The following is a 16,286-nucleotide window of genomic DNA, read 5'->3' as shown; positions in this document are numbered from 1 at the left end:
GTATTTTCCAGTATCAACTGTTTACTGTATAAATAAGGTAAAATGGGTTACAGCTCCATAATTTTGAATATAAAACTGTGCCAAGATATGCTTAGATATATTGAAACGTTTTTTTCAAATAAGGTCAAAGGTGCAAGACAAGAGACATTTTCAATTTCAAATTGTCGGAATTGCCATTTTCATTAAATTAATCGATTTTTAAGGGACTTGGTGAGAAACAGCGATAGTGATGCCAATGATGATGACCATTCTTTATGATATGATTTCCCAAGCATCACTGTGGAGCCATTTTGTCTTTTGGCTCCTGTCTAATATATTTTTCTTTTGTTTCTCTTTTGGCCTTTTTTTTTGTAAATTTAACTTTCTAATTGATTCTTAATCGAATAATCGGAGAAAACATAAAAAACGATGGACAAAATTGAAAACTAATTTTTCAGAGAACTATTTGAGTCTTTCCAGATCAATTTTATACATTATTAATGAGAAGCTACTTTCGGTTTACTCAAAGTTTTTTTTGGCGTCCAAGCATAGGTTTTCTTCATACAGATTCCAGTGTATGTAATGTGCAATACCTGAAATGCCATTTTCACTGTGATGAATTTCTTATGTAGAATGATCTATAAACAGACGACAAATTCGAGATTTTTGAATAAAATAAGTAATAATATACAATATGTACTGATTTTATAAATTCATGTTGAATGTATTTGATGCGGACGGGTTTTAATCGCACCTACAGTCATCTAGGTATAAAATTAGGAGGCTTTTATAGGTAGATCCAGGGGGCCGCCCCCTTTCGTGGGAAAAATTTGGTTGATTATATTGGAAATCACTGAAGCGTGACTTGAGTGCTTTAAAAAAAAAATTACTTTAATCTTGTTATAATACATTAGAAAGTTATATTCTTATCAAATTGTTTAAAAAAAATACATTTAAATCAATTATTTCGTACTTTCAAAAAGTAAACAAACGCATTTTTCCCCGTCATCCTTTATTCTACAATAGACATACTGGCATATAACAGTGAAAATGAACAAACTGGATTCGCACTTTATATACACTGGATTCAATAAATAAATGTTTCTATACATTTTTGCCTGAAATAAGGTAGATAAATGTCACTTCCGGTCTCACAGAATAGCATTATTTACACTGATTCCAAAATTGTATGGTGCCTATACACTTTTGCCTGTCATATGGAAGATGAAGGGTACTTCAATATCATCATATGGACATTAACCATGAGCAAAACCTATATCGCTAATCTAGGTACAAAACACTACAACATAACAAAATTGTAAAATAATTCAAACGAGAAATGATTTATGTACAACAACCAATCGGAAAACACATTCTAGTATATGAAATACAGCCACAAATAACAACCAGTGAGTTACAGGCTGAAAAAATAATTACAATTACATAAACTATTATCCTGGTACTTTTGATAACTACATATATGATTACTTATACCGTATTTGGCTCTTTGGAATTGTGGATCCTCAATGCTCTTCAATTTTGTACTTGTTTGGCTTCATAAATATTTCGATATGAGCGTCACCTATAAGTCTTATGAAGACGAAACGCGCGTCTTGCGTACTAAATTATAATCATTGTACCTTTGATAACTATATGCATTATTTTCATTGGTGCTAGGTAACACAATACAGATTTTCTTTGTCATGGCCAAGAATCTTACCTGACGGAACATCAAAGAATATCAACCGTAAAGGAGTAGAGTATTATAACAAATTGATAGATGGTCTGAAGAAAGCTGGTATCGAACCTATGGTGACATTATATCACTGGGATCTACCACAAGCACTGCAAGATGCATACGGTGGTTGGCTTAGTGAGACAGTTTCAGATCTTTTTGCAGAATATGCCAGAATATGTTATAAGGAGTTTGGTGATAGGGTATGCTACAATCAGACATAAAATTTTAATTTGCTATTTGGAATTTGTTTTTATATTTTCGTAGTCAACTTTTTGCTGGAAGTTTTAGACATGTAGCTCTCCGAGAGCATTCAAATATGTTAATGTAATTAAATTGGCAAACATTAATTAAAAAATCAAGTACACAAATATAACAAGGACCATCCGTGACAGAAAATCATAGTCTGTCATCGATACAACACAAAACATTGATGCATTTTAGACAATTATATCAATTTATCGCGAAAATTACTAACAGTAGTTATCATATATTTTTCAATACGTGATGAAGGGATATTTTCTTAAGGTGAATAACCAATATGTTTTTGCAATGAAGGTTAAATTATGGATAACTCTAAATGAGCCCAGAGTTGTGGCAACACGTGGATATGGTGGCGGTACAATGCCACCTGAGGTTGGAGGACCAGGAACAACCGTCTACACTGCAACGCATAACCTCATTAAAGCGCACGCAAAAGCTTATCGTATTTACATCAACGAATTTAAAGAGTTACAAAAAGGTAACGAAAGTATACACCATAATATGTGTTATAATACTGTTATTCTGCTAAATTATATATAGTTCGATAAATAGACAGATTTCCACTTCATAATTTTTTCAAATGATATTTCAAAAACGTATCATCACTAGACCATTTAAATATGTGCATATAAATCTTACCAGTTAATAAATGGTTACCCGCGCAATAGGAAAATATATGCATTTACCAATACAATAAACGAAAGGGGAAAATTGTAATCCTCAATAGAAGCCTCTCATACATGTACATACACTTTGTTCAATCGATTTAATCTCAGTAAAATAAACAATCTTACAATTTCAATGAGTTTTGTTTGGCACAACACATAAGTCAGCGGATTATGGATTCTTGGTGTAAACTTAAACCTTTTGAGCGTGTTGAAGTACCATATGGGCCAATGATGTGATTTGAAAGAGCATATTCAGACTGTGGTCTATCTACTTTGACAGGCCCAGAAAGGGAATGAGACATATTATCAAGACTCTTACGAAATTATTACTTAAGCTAGATAATACTGATATGTTATAAAAACAAAGTCTTACTATGTAAAGTATATCACTACCTATCAATTTTTATTTCTAGATATAGAAAGATGTGGTTTGAGTGCCAATGAGACAACTCTCCATCTCCATCTGTTTGTATGACTCTGTTAGACCAGACGTCAGCTTAAGTATTACACACTCTCGTTGTAATGTTTCAACTTATTTCTACATGCAATTGAAACATTTAAACATGTTTGGTGTCCGATCTACGAAACACATTTTATCTATTTTTCAATGCCATATTTACAAAACATATCATAAGTCTTATATTAAGTTTACATCTTTATCATGCAGCATAAATCCTTAATTAAAATCGTCGAAACGGCTTTCATTAAATTTGTCATACATATTTTCTGATAGGAAATGTTGGGATAACCTACAATTTCCATTGGCAAGAACCAACGGACAAATCTAATCCAGAAGACTTAGAAGCGTCTGAAACGGGTAACCAGTTTTTTCTCGGATGGTACGCCAATCCTGTATTTGTTGATGGGGATTACCCAGATATAATGAAAAAGAAAATCGGGATCAAGAGCAGACGTCAACACTTTAATTCCAGCAGACTTCCAAGTTTTACCGATTATGAAAAAAAATATATAAAAGGTATTTAGACAAAAAGCTTAATAGTCACAAAACTAATGTATTTGTTTTTGTGATTATAGTAATTTAAAAAGTTTCTTTCATTTTTTGACTTAATTTCATAGACTATAAATTAGATTATCCGTGGATAAATTTACTTTGGAATGAGTTCTCGCTCCCCCAGCAAAAGTTTACTTTGATGGATTTTGTTGTACTTTAATATAGCGTATCACGTGTTCAAGTAATCTACATTTTTGACATTTAATATTTTTTTCTTTTCCGAAAGTATGTCCAGGAAAGCGCATCGAAAGTTCCAAATTTTTAAAGTGTAATCTTCGATACTCATGAAAAAGTACATACTGACTTATCTGATTAAATGCATACCGTTCAAAGTATATAACTTGTGTCCTCAATAGGCTTGTATTTCCATTAACTGCAGCAAATTAGATTATAAAAAGAACAAAAGTCTCTTCAAAATAATAGTGTAATTTGATTGAAATATCATTACTAGATTATGTTAACCTATTAACCAACAATATATGCAGTGGGCTTCTAGATCATTTGTCTTTTTTTAATCCGTAATTTATTTAAAGATCGATCCATGACAATCTATAATTTTATTTGCTTTTTAATTTAATCTTATAATTTACTTGATCTGTAGTTGGAACAATAACCGTTACACATTCAAAAGTACAGTTGTGGTAATTTTGTTTCTTTTGTACCTTATCTACTGTCAACAACAGGGTCACTCATCTCTTCGTCGTTTTGTACTGTAGGTTCCTCTGATTTTATTGGTTTAAATTTTTACACATCGGAAATGGTATCCATGCGACGAACCCCTACATATAAAGTTGATTACAGAGATGACACAGATATTATTGCCGTCAAAGATCTAGCGTGGATTGGGTAAGTATTACGACCTTAAGGGCATACGATACAGTTTTGATCCTGTATTTACAAGTTCATGAAAATTTGCATATAGGCTATTTTTTACCTGATTAAATCAAATATGTAATAAAAATTATACCTTCATGTGCTACTATTTGAGTTAAATGAGGTCGAAATTTTGTATATTTGCTCGAAATTCAGATTTGTGGCCGTAATTTCTTTTCCGAAAGAAAGACATAACTTTTTTGTTATAAAAGATAAAAACAAATGTTTTTTGTTAAATAATGGGTAATTTCTGTATTTTATAAATATCTTTAAAAAAATATGCATTTTTTAAATCAGAAATAACTCATATTTATCAAATGTTCATGAATAAAGGAAAAAAGTATTTTTTTAACTGCATGTTTATCACAATTAGAAAACATCCTCTATTTACAGTTTTATAAAATTTGGGTCACATAATCTCCTTGCAAAATGAAACAAAATGCCGTTTTGAAAAATAGGGGTCCATGAACTCGTTTTCTAATTAAATCAGTTTGAATGATAAAAATCAGTCGAAAAATGCATCTTTTCCCGATTTCTCACAGTTTGACGTCGCGAAAATAACAAATAACGTTAGCAACGCCATTACCTTCCCTGCTACTGTATCGTATGCCCTTAATTGTCGAATGTTAATTCATAATAATATAAAATAAGGAGATGGGCTATAAAGGTCAATAGAACAATTTTCAACGAGACTTAAAATTAAGTGGTTTAAAGCAATGATTGGTCACCGTACGGCATTATACCATAAGAAAGGGAAAGGTCCCAACATGAAAAATGTAAAACATTTCAAACGAAAAACAATGTATGGGGGAAACAATATGACAGACATGAACAAACGAAAATCAGTACATTGCCAACGAATTTAATGTACAAACATAACCAGTCTGAGAAATGCCATAAATATAAGAAAACAGCATTGATAGAATGTAAAAGTGTGAGTTTGTATAACTGTACACATATAGAAAAATACTGATAATGTTTAAGTTTTACAAACAAATCAATGTTAGTACTTTGATTTTTTTGTATTTAAGATTCTACTGCTGCGTTTAATTTGTAACCTTTAAGGATCAGTGTATTCAAAGGATTGATTATTTTATATGTACCACGTCCTGAATTACATTCTTTAAAAAAGACCACGCCCCTCGGTAATCAGAATGTGATATTAAGTTCTAATAAGAGTTCTATGAATACAACCAAATAAGTAATCGCATATTTATGTCTATAAAAGAATGGTTTTAATTTTTTTGGTAAAGAAATCGGTATTTTGATGATTTACCAGTACTGTATAAATAACGTTCATTGAAATCTAAAATGCGATCACAGACCCACGCATGGCAAACAAGTTGTAACGTATACTAAACGTATAATGACGTTCAAGAAATAACCGTCTAAAAATGAAATTTAAACAGTCTCTTTTGTCAGAAATTTGAGTATAGAGTTTCACGGGTGAAACTGAAATATCAAATCTTATGATTAGTCTGTATTAGAAAATTTCCTCAGCTTAATTTCAGCATAAAATTGGCAAGTTCATGAGTACTGTTACCTTGATGATAATAATATTCATATAGTGATTAAGATAATAACACAATGTTGACTGCTGTCCCCTTTTTTGCCAATTATCTATTATGTCTGTTTGATTTCTTCACACATCGTTGTCAATATAATTTGATTGTATGCGACTTTCATACAAGTGAGAGGTTTAATAAGCTATAAAACCAAGTTTCATTCACCGTTTTCTATTTAAGGAAATGCCTGTATCAAGTCAGAAATATGAAAAATGTTGACCATTCGTTTGTAGTGTTTGAGCTTTGGATTTTGCCAAATGATAAGAGACATTCCGTTTTAAATTTTCGTTAGAGTTTAGTTGTTTTTGCGTTTTTACATTTTTCTTATTGTACTTTTTTTTCAGATAAGTGGTTATAAGCATGAACACATCTAAATAACACTAGGCAGATTGTAGGCGACACTCTTTTGCTTATGACAGCACATGCCACTGTTGCATTACTAGTAAATCAAACCTTTTGAATTTGTTCATCTTTCACAAGGGTTCAGTTAGAATATTTCTATCTAAATTATGACTACAAATAAAGTAACTTTCTAGGTCAGGATCTTCATGGTTGAAACTTACTCCTTGGGGAATAAGAAAAGCATTGAATTGGATGAGAAACCACTATGGAAATGTTCCAATTTACGTAACAGAAAATGGTATATCTGACAGAAACGGAAGCCTACATGATGATCATCGAATATTTTATTATAAACATTACATCAATAATGTTTTGAAAGGTAATTCTATTTTTTATGATATAACTCACAGAAATATACATGAAAAGGGACACCTGAAATCTTTAAAAATACCACATAGTACAAAACAGCATACCAAGAACCTTAAACGACTCCTGCGAATAAAAATTGAAACACAAAAATTTAAAATCAACAGCGAATAACTCATGGTCAAGATGGTCTGATTATGTACAGATACAGCATGTTGTGGGTTTAAATAAGTTTTACTTGGACTACTTTCTCGCTTTTGTATATGTAGACTTTATTTTGTAAAATCAAAATACATAGCAACAATCCTGAAAATTCAAGTACAAACAGGATGACAACTGACTTGTATTAGAAATAACAGACTGAATATGATTTATAGATTCCAAATGTGGTTGCTAACGCTAGAAGCTAAGGTAGCTACGGTTGTTAGTCTGATATCTAATTATCGACGTCTGTAATTCGTGAGTTGGTTCAAAGTCTGTGAAATATTTCCAAAAGCCTGACAATGATTTTTTTTAAATGAGTTTTTCGACAGTATAAATTGAAATAGTCTTTTATTTTTGTTTCATATATCAAGCAATACGCATTGATGGTATCAACATAAAAGGGTATACCGCTTGGTCTCTTATGGATAACTTTGAGTGGATGAGGGGGTATTCAGAAAGATTTGGACTCCATTTTGTTAACTTCAGCGATCCATCTAGACCAAGAGTCCCAAAAGCATCGGCTAGGTTCTTTCGTGATTTAATTATTAACCATGGTTTTTATCCGGAACATAATTCGGGTGAACTGGTAAAGATAACAGAGCAAACACCAGTTATTCTACAAACTTTATCGCCTTGTTCGTCGAAATCGTCAAAAACTTCAAACATTTTCTTGACTTTAATCGTCTTCCAGTTAAGTGTCTTTATGATTACTGTATAATTATTAAACAGTATTGTAATCAACAAACTTATCATTCTATGTATGGATTCATCATGCCAAATAGTATGAAACATATTTTCATTTTTTTTTAAAGTACATATATACAACAAATATCTTTATTTCATCAAACTATTTGCGTAAAAAGTAAAACATCTGTGAGTTCCCTGAGCAATTCTTTCACTTTATTGCATTTTCCGATGAATATGAGGTAGAATGAAAAGTTGTCAGACAAAACGAAAATGAGGTAGGAGGAAAACAGAAAGCTTTATCTTATGACACGTCATGCTTCCAATATTCCGCATGGCTTTGTAACATTAAAGGGCCAGTCACAGACCTGGAGCCCTTGGTTAAATACCAGTCCTGCAAAATATAGAATAACATTACACTTTAAATGATACGAGTAAAAAAGTTTTAATTTGCTAAATTAGGAGACACTAAACATTTATCTTTATCATACAAACGGCGATATTGGTTTTATGTGGATATTTAGCGTATTAAGCCCCTGGTTATTTTTGTCATTTATCATTTTCTAATGAATATGTTTTTATTTTATCAACTCTTTATTGCAGATAGAAGTTTAAATAACTAAATTGAATTTTTACAAATACGAGTTTAAAAAAAATCATGTTTGGTCCCAATCGTATCGATATCCATTTTTTTTTTAAATTAGAGAGAGAGGGTGGGAGTGCTTGAAGAAAACCAACGCAATTCGTGGAGGCATTTAAACCGACAAATATTAGAAAGTTAAAAGTAACTTAAAATTTAATAGAAAATGTTGCTTTTTCAAAGAATAAGTAAAGTCATTGCTGATATATACGTTATATTAACAAGATTAAGGCGCTTACTCATATATAAGATAAATATCAGATATAATACAAACTTAATTATTGATTGGAAAGTGAAGCAATAATTATGCCTAAGCTGTTGAATGTATAGATGGGTTAATTTTCCATAGTATGGCTAAACTGATGCGATAGACGTGAACGTGGATGCGATGGATATTAAAAGATGGAACGATTAATGTTTAAGGAACATGGATCCGAAACCTGCAACCAAAATGCCAAAAGTTTATTATCAATTATTTTTAAGAGAAACAAATGAATGAATATTTCATCGTAGAAACAAACACGCATTTGATATATTTTTCTTTTTTAACCACACAGAATATAATCAATTTGCATGTTCAGAATTGGTAATGCTTTCGGTTTTTTTTACTGTGAAATGAGTAAGTGGCCGGTTGTAGCTGCTACGTAAAACTCGATGATGTAGTTTCCTCTTATTGTCGAAGTTTCATGATTCTAACTTGGACAAGTTATGAACCAACAAAATAAAACCGATTAATGAAATGTATTTAAAAAAAAAAACCTCATAAATAAACATTTGCATTGACGGAGAGGAAAATCTGAGTATGTCAAGCAGTTTTAAGTTTAGTTTGACACCCTCATAATTATTAATTGTAATTATCTAAACCTGTTTGACCTTACAATTGCATGACCCAAATTATTTCAGAGGTCAATCTCCTCTCTTTTATTATGATATGGGTTTTAAAAAAATCAAAATATAAATTTGGAGTAAATGAAATGATTTAGGATATATTAACTGTCAACCTAAAGAATGCCACTATATTTGTCAAATGGCGATAATTGTAGTTTTCATGTTTTAAAACCAATATAATAAGGAAAGAGACGAGATTGACATCTAAATAATTTAGGTCATGCAGTTGTAAGTCAACAGGTTTAAATAATCACAATTAAAAATTATGAAGGTGTCCTCAGGCAAAGTTGATCTTACATTTTGACTATTTGTGTATGTCATTTTTTCAAATGTTTCGGTTCTTATATATCTTGGCTTTCAAATACTCAGCATTGAGCATTCCCTGTGAAGATAACTGGTGAACAGCTGTCTGGACGCATAAAATGTAAAATATGTTGTATTATTCTTTTACAGCACTCGGTTAATATATCTGCCGATGGGCTCCGAGGGTATCATCTGCGCAGTAGTCAATACTTATATATTGACTTCTGTATTGACACAATTTATCATATATACGAAACAATAAAAGAAGTAAGGTTTCAACTCCGAGAGGCAAAATTGGTATTAGATGGATTGGTAATTTTTAATTCTTTTTGGAGAGTCCGTTTCGGTCATATAGCTCTTCAACTATGTCTATTCTTGTACACCCTTGACTCACCAATTCTCGGCTTTAAGCGTTTCTGGTGATAGCTCTTTCATCGCATGGAATATTTTATTTTCTATGAAACCTTTTCTTAAACAGGTATTATTTGTGGAGATATTAGTTTTGTGTTAAAGGTTTGTTGAAGTTACGTTGAAAACTTATACTGTGGATTCATTTATTTTCGTGGGTACCAATTTTCGTGGATTAAAGAAAACTAGCATGTTCGTGGATTTTTAATTTCGTGGTTTTGCCGAAGTCTGCACAAAAGCCTATAGAAAATTCGTTATTCGTTGAACATTTAATTTCGTGGTTAGACTCTACCCACGAAAGCCACGAAAATTGGTATCCAACGAATAATAATGAATCCACAGCAGTAAGATATAATATGTTTTGTGGTCTTTTCTTGATTTCCAAACTTTCTAGTTACGTAACTGTGAATGAAGTAAGTATCAAAGGTACCAGGCTTAGACATTAATACGCCAGACGTGCGTTTCGGCTGCATAAGACTCATCAGTGACGCTCAGATCAAAATAGTTCCAAAAAACAAGCACAAAGTTAAGGAGTATTGATCACCCAAAATTAAAAAAAATATGCCAAATACAGCTTAAAGAAAAACCTTAGTATTTCGAATGATTCATACTTTTGCAAACGATTACTTATGCGTTTAAACGACCAATAATTCAGGACAACTTCATCTTCCTCATATTCTATAGAACCACAAGTTTAGAAATAAGACTTATAATGTAAAATAAGTTAACACTTGAATCTAAGTAAGCACTAAATGTGTACCTACCTGGTGCACAGGGTGTGTGACCTAGAAATATTCCTCCTAGACATGTGTAAAAAGAGGTACACATATGTTCGATATCCGGGTAATTCCCATCTCCTAGATGAACACATTCCCTGTATGTTCCGCATGGTGGTGGTACATGAAATTCACTGGAAGAGTAAATCAAATTTAGAAAATTAAAAAAAAAAATGCAATTGAAATCCATATTTGTCTTCAGTAAGCAAGCTTATAGCCCATTTTTTTCCTAACATGTAGTAAAATTTAAGGATCTGTTTATAAAATTCTACATAAAATATATACCATAAACACTAAATTAATATGAAAATATCTGTTCCTAATGCAATTGAGATCTAATATGGCTGATTTTTGTTCTTTTTTAATTACTAAACGTATTGATAATAAGGAGTATATTAATAGAATGATCAACAATAACGATTTCGGACGTGAGATATAAATTAATGCATTACCACAACTATTTTTTAAAAATAAAATTAAATCAATCATCTTTCATAATTTCTGGAGAGATATTAAGATGCCTTTTAAATCATTTAAGTTCAATGTTCATAAAATATCATTACAGATATAAAAACAGAGTTCCTTTTTTTTTTTAAAGTTGATAGTCCACCATTATTAAACTTGTCCAAGATATTGCTTATATTAACCTATAGTATAAGTGTTATAAAAATCTGGCAAGAATTGTACCCGTATTTCATAAATTTAATAATTCCGAGGGTGATCACTCTTTTAATACACGTCGATCGTCCACCATTATAGATAACGTCCGTGATATTGCTGATATTAACCTAAATTATACGGTAAATAAAAAAAAAACTTGCGAGATTGTACCCGCGAGAGGGCATACAAGGCTATTTTTCATAAATTTAGAATTTCCCAGGAGCATTCATAACATTTTTTAGATACACAAATGTAAGTCGATCGTCCACAATTTTTTTTAAAACTTTTCCGAGATAAAACTGATATAAACCTATAGTATTATGAAAATCAGGCAAGAATTGTACCAATGAGAGCGCTAACAAAACTGGAGGAATGGACGAACGAACGACGTATTCACTATTTTCTAAATAACAAAAATGTCTCTCAAAGAACGGTTCAATTGTACCGGTCAAAATGTAGGAAGCCAACGGAAGTCCATGGGATATACCTTAAAATTAAATCATTCAAAAAAATCATAAAACTAAAAAAAAAATCAATAAAGAACTGTAATGATTGTATAAAAAAAAAAGATGTGGTATGATTGCCAATGAAACAACTGTCCACAAGAGATTAAAATGACACAGACATTAACAACTATAGGGTACCGTACGGCCGTCAACCATAAGCAAAGCCCATACCGCATAGTCCGCTATAAAAGGCTGATAAGACAATGTAAAACAATTCAAACGAGAAAACTAACGGCCTTATTTATATAAAATGAACGAAAAACAAATATGTAACACATTAACAAACGACAACCACTGAATTACAGGCTCCTGACTTGGGACAGGCGCATACATAAATAATGTGGCGGGGTTAATCATGTATATGGTTAAATATTCAGAATAAAAAAGGATAAACATTCGACAGCCAAATTACATTTGTAAGAGACAAAACTTTAAAAAAAAAAAATCACATAATGTGTACATACTAATCACATTCATTTGTGTCAGGATTGAATCTGGTTTTGTTTTTGCAGTTGACTATTTCTGCTGTTTCATTGACACATTTGGTAAATGCTTTACATCCTCTTTCATAAACTCCATCCTGTCTTCCTGTACAATCAACACTCAATACACCTAGACAAAATATAAAAAATGAACAGTTTTCTGTATTTTAAATTAAAAGTTAAAACAATCACAAAAAATGAACAGTAAAACATAACAAAACATTCTCTACAACCAGAATCTTTAAGCAAAATGAACACTAATAACAACGATCAAAACATGGGATTAAACCACTTTATGTAGGCACAAATCTGTCTCTTTAACAATCTAGATCATATATATTAAAAGTCATACAAATAATAAAAGATAGGCGAAAGATACTAGAGCGACATTCAAACTCATAGATTATAAATAAACTGAAACGCTCTGGCTATAAAAGAAAAAGACAAACGGCCAAATACTAGTACACAAGACACAATATAGAAAACTAAAGATATGGCAACACGAACCCAATGAAAAGCCGGTGGTGATTTCATGTGCTCCGGAAGGATAAGCAGATCCTGCTCCACATGTGGACCCGCCGTGTTTATTATGTTAAAATAAGCCCGGTAAATAGTCTAATTCTGAAGGTCATATTTCTAAAAAGGGAACGGGATTGTTGTTACGACATACGGAACATATCCGATATTATCTTTGAAACGAATATTCCAAATATTTAAAAAGCACCAGCAGAATGCAGCAACTAACAAGGTTACCAATGACTTGACTAGAGAATAAAGACGGCATAAATATTTTAAAGTAGATTTACATGGCTTCGCTACTACCGGAAGCTAGCTTAAAAAAATATAAAATTAGGCAACAGTAGTAAAATGATGTTCAATTATTATCAATTGATTGGAACAAGGGAAGAAACCAATACTGATGGAATGACACGTACTTTAAAAGGAGCAATATCAGGTGCGTCGACAGGTTAATAACAAATAAGGTGGAGTTGTTTGATTACTAATCAGACAGCAATCTACCCGAGTCGTGATCCCAAAGTAATAGGCTGTACAATATAAATCAAGAAATGTATTCAATGTTTTGCATAAAAATGTAAAAAATGATTCATAAAGAGCTATTGTTCGTTAATTCACTTATAAATATACTCGACGTATACTAGGATCTACGTTTCGCTTTTGCACCAGACACGCGTTTCGTCTACCTAAGACTCATCAGTGAAACTCGAATCAAAATAATTAAACAAGGCCTAATAAAGTATGAAGTTGAAGAGCATAAGCTAAATATGAAAATTCTGCAGTTATTCTTTATAATAGTGACCTTTTTCCTTTTTTGAAGAAAGATATGTATTATCGAAAAACTAATTGTGTACATTCAAAATTAAGAAACACCAAGTGTTGATGATATGTTTATGGTAAGATTGGTTTGCATGCTGTACAGATTCCAAATACCATATAACTGTATTTACTAGTAACAATATTGTAGTGTTTGTGTATAATTATTACGGAAAGCTGGTTTGCCACACAAATAGTCGCATATCAAAATCCGGATATATATTTTCCTGACTTTTTGTTTTCCTGTTGCTTTGCCAATGTGAGATTATAAGTGACTTATTAAAATTAATTGTATCTGTTAATATGACTCAACTGTAAATCATTTTAAGTAACTGGCAGCAGGATCATGGTATTCTAAAGCATCTTAGGATGAGGAAATTGTTTAAGATGGTCTTAGAATATATCTTCAATATTCTTTGTGATTTGAGTTATATTTATTGCATAATAAGACATCAAAATATATGTCTAAAGATGGTATCAGGACGGTTTTATAGCTAGGGAAACTTGTACATTGTTGTAAAACAGTCTCATAAACTTGCATTATATTTGCAACAATGTGTGATGAAAGCAAAACAGACAAAATAGATCATAATGTCAAACATTTAGTGAACATTCTGGGTAAAATAACTTTTTTTCTATATCCTCTACCTTTCTTATTACCGTTTCAAAAATATTTTCTTAATTCAATAAAAGAGGGACGAAAGATACCAAAGGGACAGTCAAACTAATAGTTATTCTTAAACATGTTAAAGTTAATTATATATATTGTAAAATGTAGAAATCGATTTTTTTATGCTAGGCGCTCGTTCGTCTTTAAAAGACGCGTCACTGCAGTCCTCGTTTAAGTAAATATTGAATTCAAGCGTACAGTTAGGACATCATAATGATTCATGCCATAAGATTGTATTAGTATAATCATAATTGTTTTCCCTTTAACATTGTACCGATTGAATTATTATTTTGATACATGTAGCCTTTTTCGTGCTTTGAAAACTGTCATTGTAAATTGAAACCTTGTAAATGTTGTACTGAAATTAATAATTTTGATACTTTCAATAGTAACTTATTGTATAACTGAATTCATCTTACGGTCTAAACTAAACGTTTAACATCTGGTTATACAAGAACATAGAAATAAAAAAGAATTGTTTGTATTGGTCCTGAAAATGTATTATGCTGCAAAAATGATCTCTTCATTCTGAAAATCCTAAGGGGAATCAATATCTTTTCTTACCGAACTTAAAAAAAACCTACATCTTAACCTTATAAAAAATTGTTCACATATAACAACACACCGTTTAAAGTTTTTTCCCAATATTTAATCATATATTTTTCAACAGGTTAAGGGAGGAAAAAATCAAGTAATAATGATCATTTCTTCTAAAATTGAATAAATTGTTTTGATCTCGTGGACGTGGAAGAAATAAATACTATAAAAAGTCTCAATGTTCTTAAGTACTAGGTATGTGTCTTTAATTACTATGTGTATGAAAATATGGCAATATTTTACTCAAGAAAACGCAAATACAATATCAATTGGAGCTTAAGCAATGCACCAAAATTATTCTGTATTTATTTAAAGAAGATTTCCATTACCAAATGCGTCTCCTAGTTTAATATTTGTTTAACAAATTATAGAATATGGTTAATCTCTAAAAGGGAAGTCAAACCGCTAAAAATTAAATGCCTTTCAATGATATAAACGCATGAACATAACTGTAAATCCAAATGGATTTTCCTCTGAGTTCAGTATTTTTGTGACTTTACTTTTTATACAATTAAATTAAATTTAATTCTTTATTTACTTAAAGAGGTTTGCAAACATATTTAACCTGAATGAAAATGTATGCTAACATACATGTCCATTTTGTTTATCATTTTAAAGACAAATTACTTGTGACTGAGAAAAAGTAATTTGAAATAATAATGGTCTTCTTATATTTGTTATGTCTATACTATATGAAAATAAACTTAAATAACTATCATAAAATTTCCTAAACATATAACATGAAATAATAAAGTATAAAGTAGTTTTGTATTAAGCAAACTTACCATATATGGATGAAAAACATACACAGATGCTGAAAATACGTTTAATTTCCATAATTCGGTTACACTTTGTCCAAGTTGGAACTGAGATATATTATAGATAACTCTTATCATATCCATTGTTGAGTGAAATAAGTCACGACCTGAAGACAATGTCGTCACACTCGATGATTCATATGTAACAGTACATTACTAAAAATATAAGGAGGGTAGTACAGGACAGTATCTGGTTACTAATGAAAATAAATGAATAAGTCTATTTATAAAAACCTGTTTTATAATCCTTTTAATTTTGTCTTTATGAATAAATGAGGAGGGCAGATATAATTAAGTATATAAAAACCCAAATAGTTTAAAGTTATTAACACAATTTGAATAAACAAGACATTTATTGCTTGTTTACTACTATTAATGTCAAGCAAATGTCATTATGGTGTTTTAGTAAAACGCTTCTGTTTAGTTTTAAAGAAGGACGTGTTCTTCATTATTTTTAGAGCCTAGCATAAACAAAAGAATATCATATTCCTAATAATTATGTATTGGAAGCGTA

The 16,286-nt window shown here is 31.0% G+C and overlaps 2 protein-coding genes across 2 annotated transcripts; one reads left to right on the top strand and one right to left on the bottom strand.

The window, feature by feature from the left end:
• Window positions 1-1,115: 1,115 nt before the first annotated feature.
• On the top strand, window positions 1,116-7,740 carry LOC134700150 (lactase-like protein). Its single transcript, XM_063561516.1, has 7 exons — window positions 1,116-1,166; window positions 1,657-1,917; window positions 2,273-2,456; window positions 3,380-3,622; window positions 4,375-4,504; window positions 6,633-6,817; window positions 7,380-7,740. Exons 1-7 carry the CDS (start codon window positions 1,116-1,118, stop codon window positions 7,724-7,726), a joined length of 1,401 nt encoding a protein of 466 aa, XP_063417586.1. The 3' UTR covers window positions 7,727-7,740.
• Window positions 7,741-7,801: 61 nt separating this feature from the next.
• On the bottom strand, window positions 7,802-15,852 carry LOC134700159 (chondroitin proteoglycan 2-like). Its single transcript, XM_063561523.1, has 4 exons — window positions 15,740-15,852; window positions 12,338-12,485; window positions 10,696-10,841; window positions 7,802-8,086 (listed from the first exon to the last, which is right to left on the bottom strand). Exons 1-4 carry the CDS (start codon window positions 15,789-15,791, stop codon window positions 8,007-8,009), a joined length of 426 nt encoding a protein of 141 aa, XP_063417593.1. The 5' UTR covers window positions 15,792-15,852; the 3' UTR covers window positions 7,802-8,006.
• Between the last annotated feature and the right edge of the window lie 434 nt (window positions 15,853-16,286).

The sequence above is a fragment of the Mytilus trossulus genome, unplaced genomic scaffold, assembly GCF_036588685.1.
Source record: "Mytilus trossulus isolate FHL-02 unplaced genomic scaffold, PNRI_Mtr1.1.1.hap1 h1tg000125l___fragment_2___debris__unscaffolded, whole genome shotgun sequence".
NCBI lineage: Eukaryota > Metazoa > Mollusca > Bivalvia > Mytilida > Mytilidae > Mytilus > Mytilus trossulus.
This window is presented reverse-complemented; position numbering and strand designations above follow the sequence as displayed.

What these genes read in the sequence shown, in the direction of transcription:
- LOC134700150 (XM_063561516.1), top strand. Translation starts at nt 1,116, where the DNA reads ATGTCACTTCCGGTCTCACAGAATAGCATTATTTACACTGATTCCAAA. An exon ending in TTTACACTGATTCCAAAATT is followed by an intron (nt 1,167 to 1,656) that starts GTATGGTGCCTA and finishes CATTGGTGCTAG; the next exon opens with GTAACACAATACAGATTTTC. An exon ending in CATCAATAATGTTTTGAAAG is followed by an intron (nt 6,818 to 7,379) that starts GTAATTCTATTT and finishes TCATATATCAAG; the next exon opens with CAATACGCATTGATGGTATC.
- LOC134700159 (XM_063561523.1), bottom strand. Translation starts at nt 15,791, where the DNA reads ATGGAAATTAAACGTATTTTCAGCATCTGTGTATGTTTTTCATCCATA. An exon ending in ATGTTTTTCATCCATATATG is followed by an intron (nt 12,486 to 15,739) that starts GTAAGTTTGCTT and finishes TATTTTGTCTAG; the next exon opens with GTGTATTGAGTGTTGATTGT. An exon ending in GACACAAATGAATGTGATTA is followed by an intron (nt 10,842 to 12,337) that starts GTATGTACACAT and finishes TTACTCTTCCAG; the next exon opens with TGAATTTCATGTACCACCAC.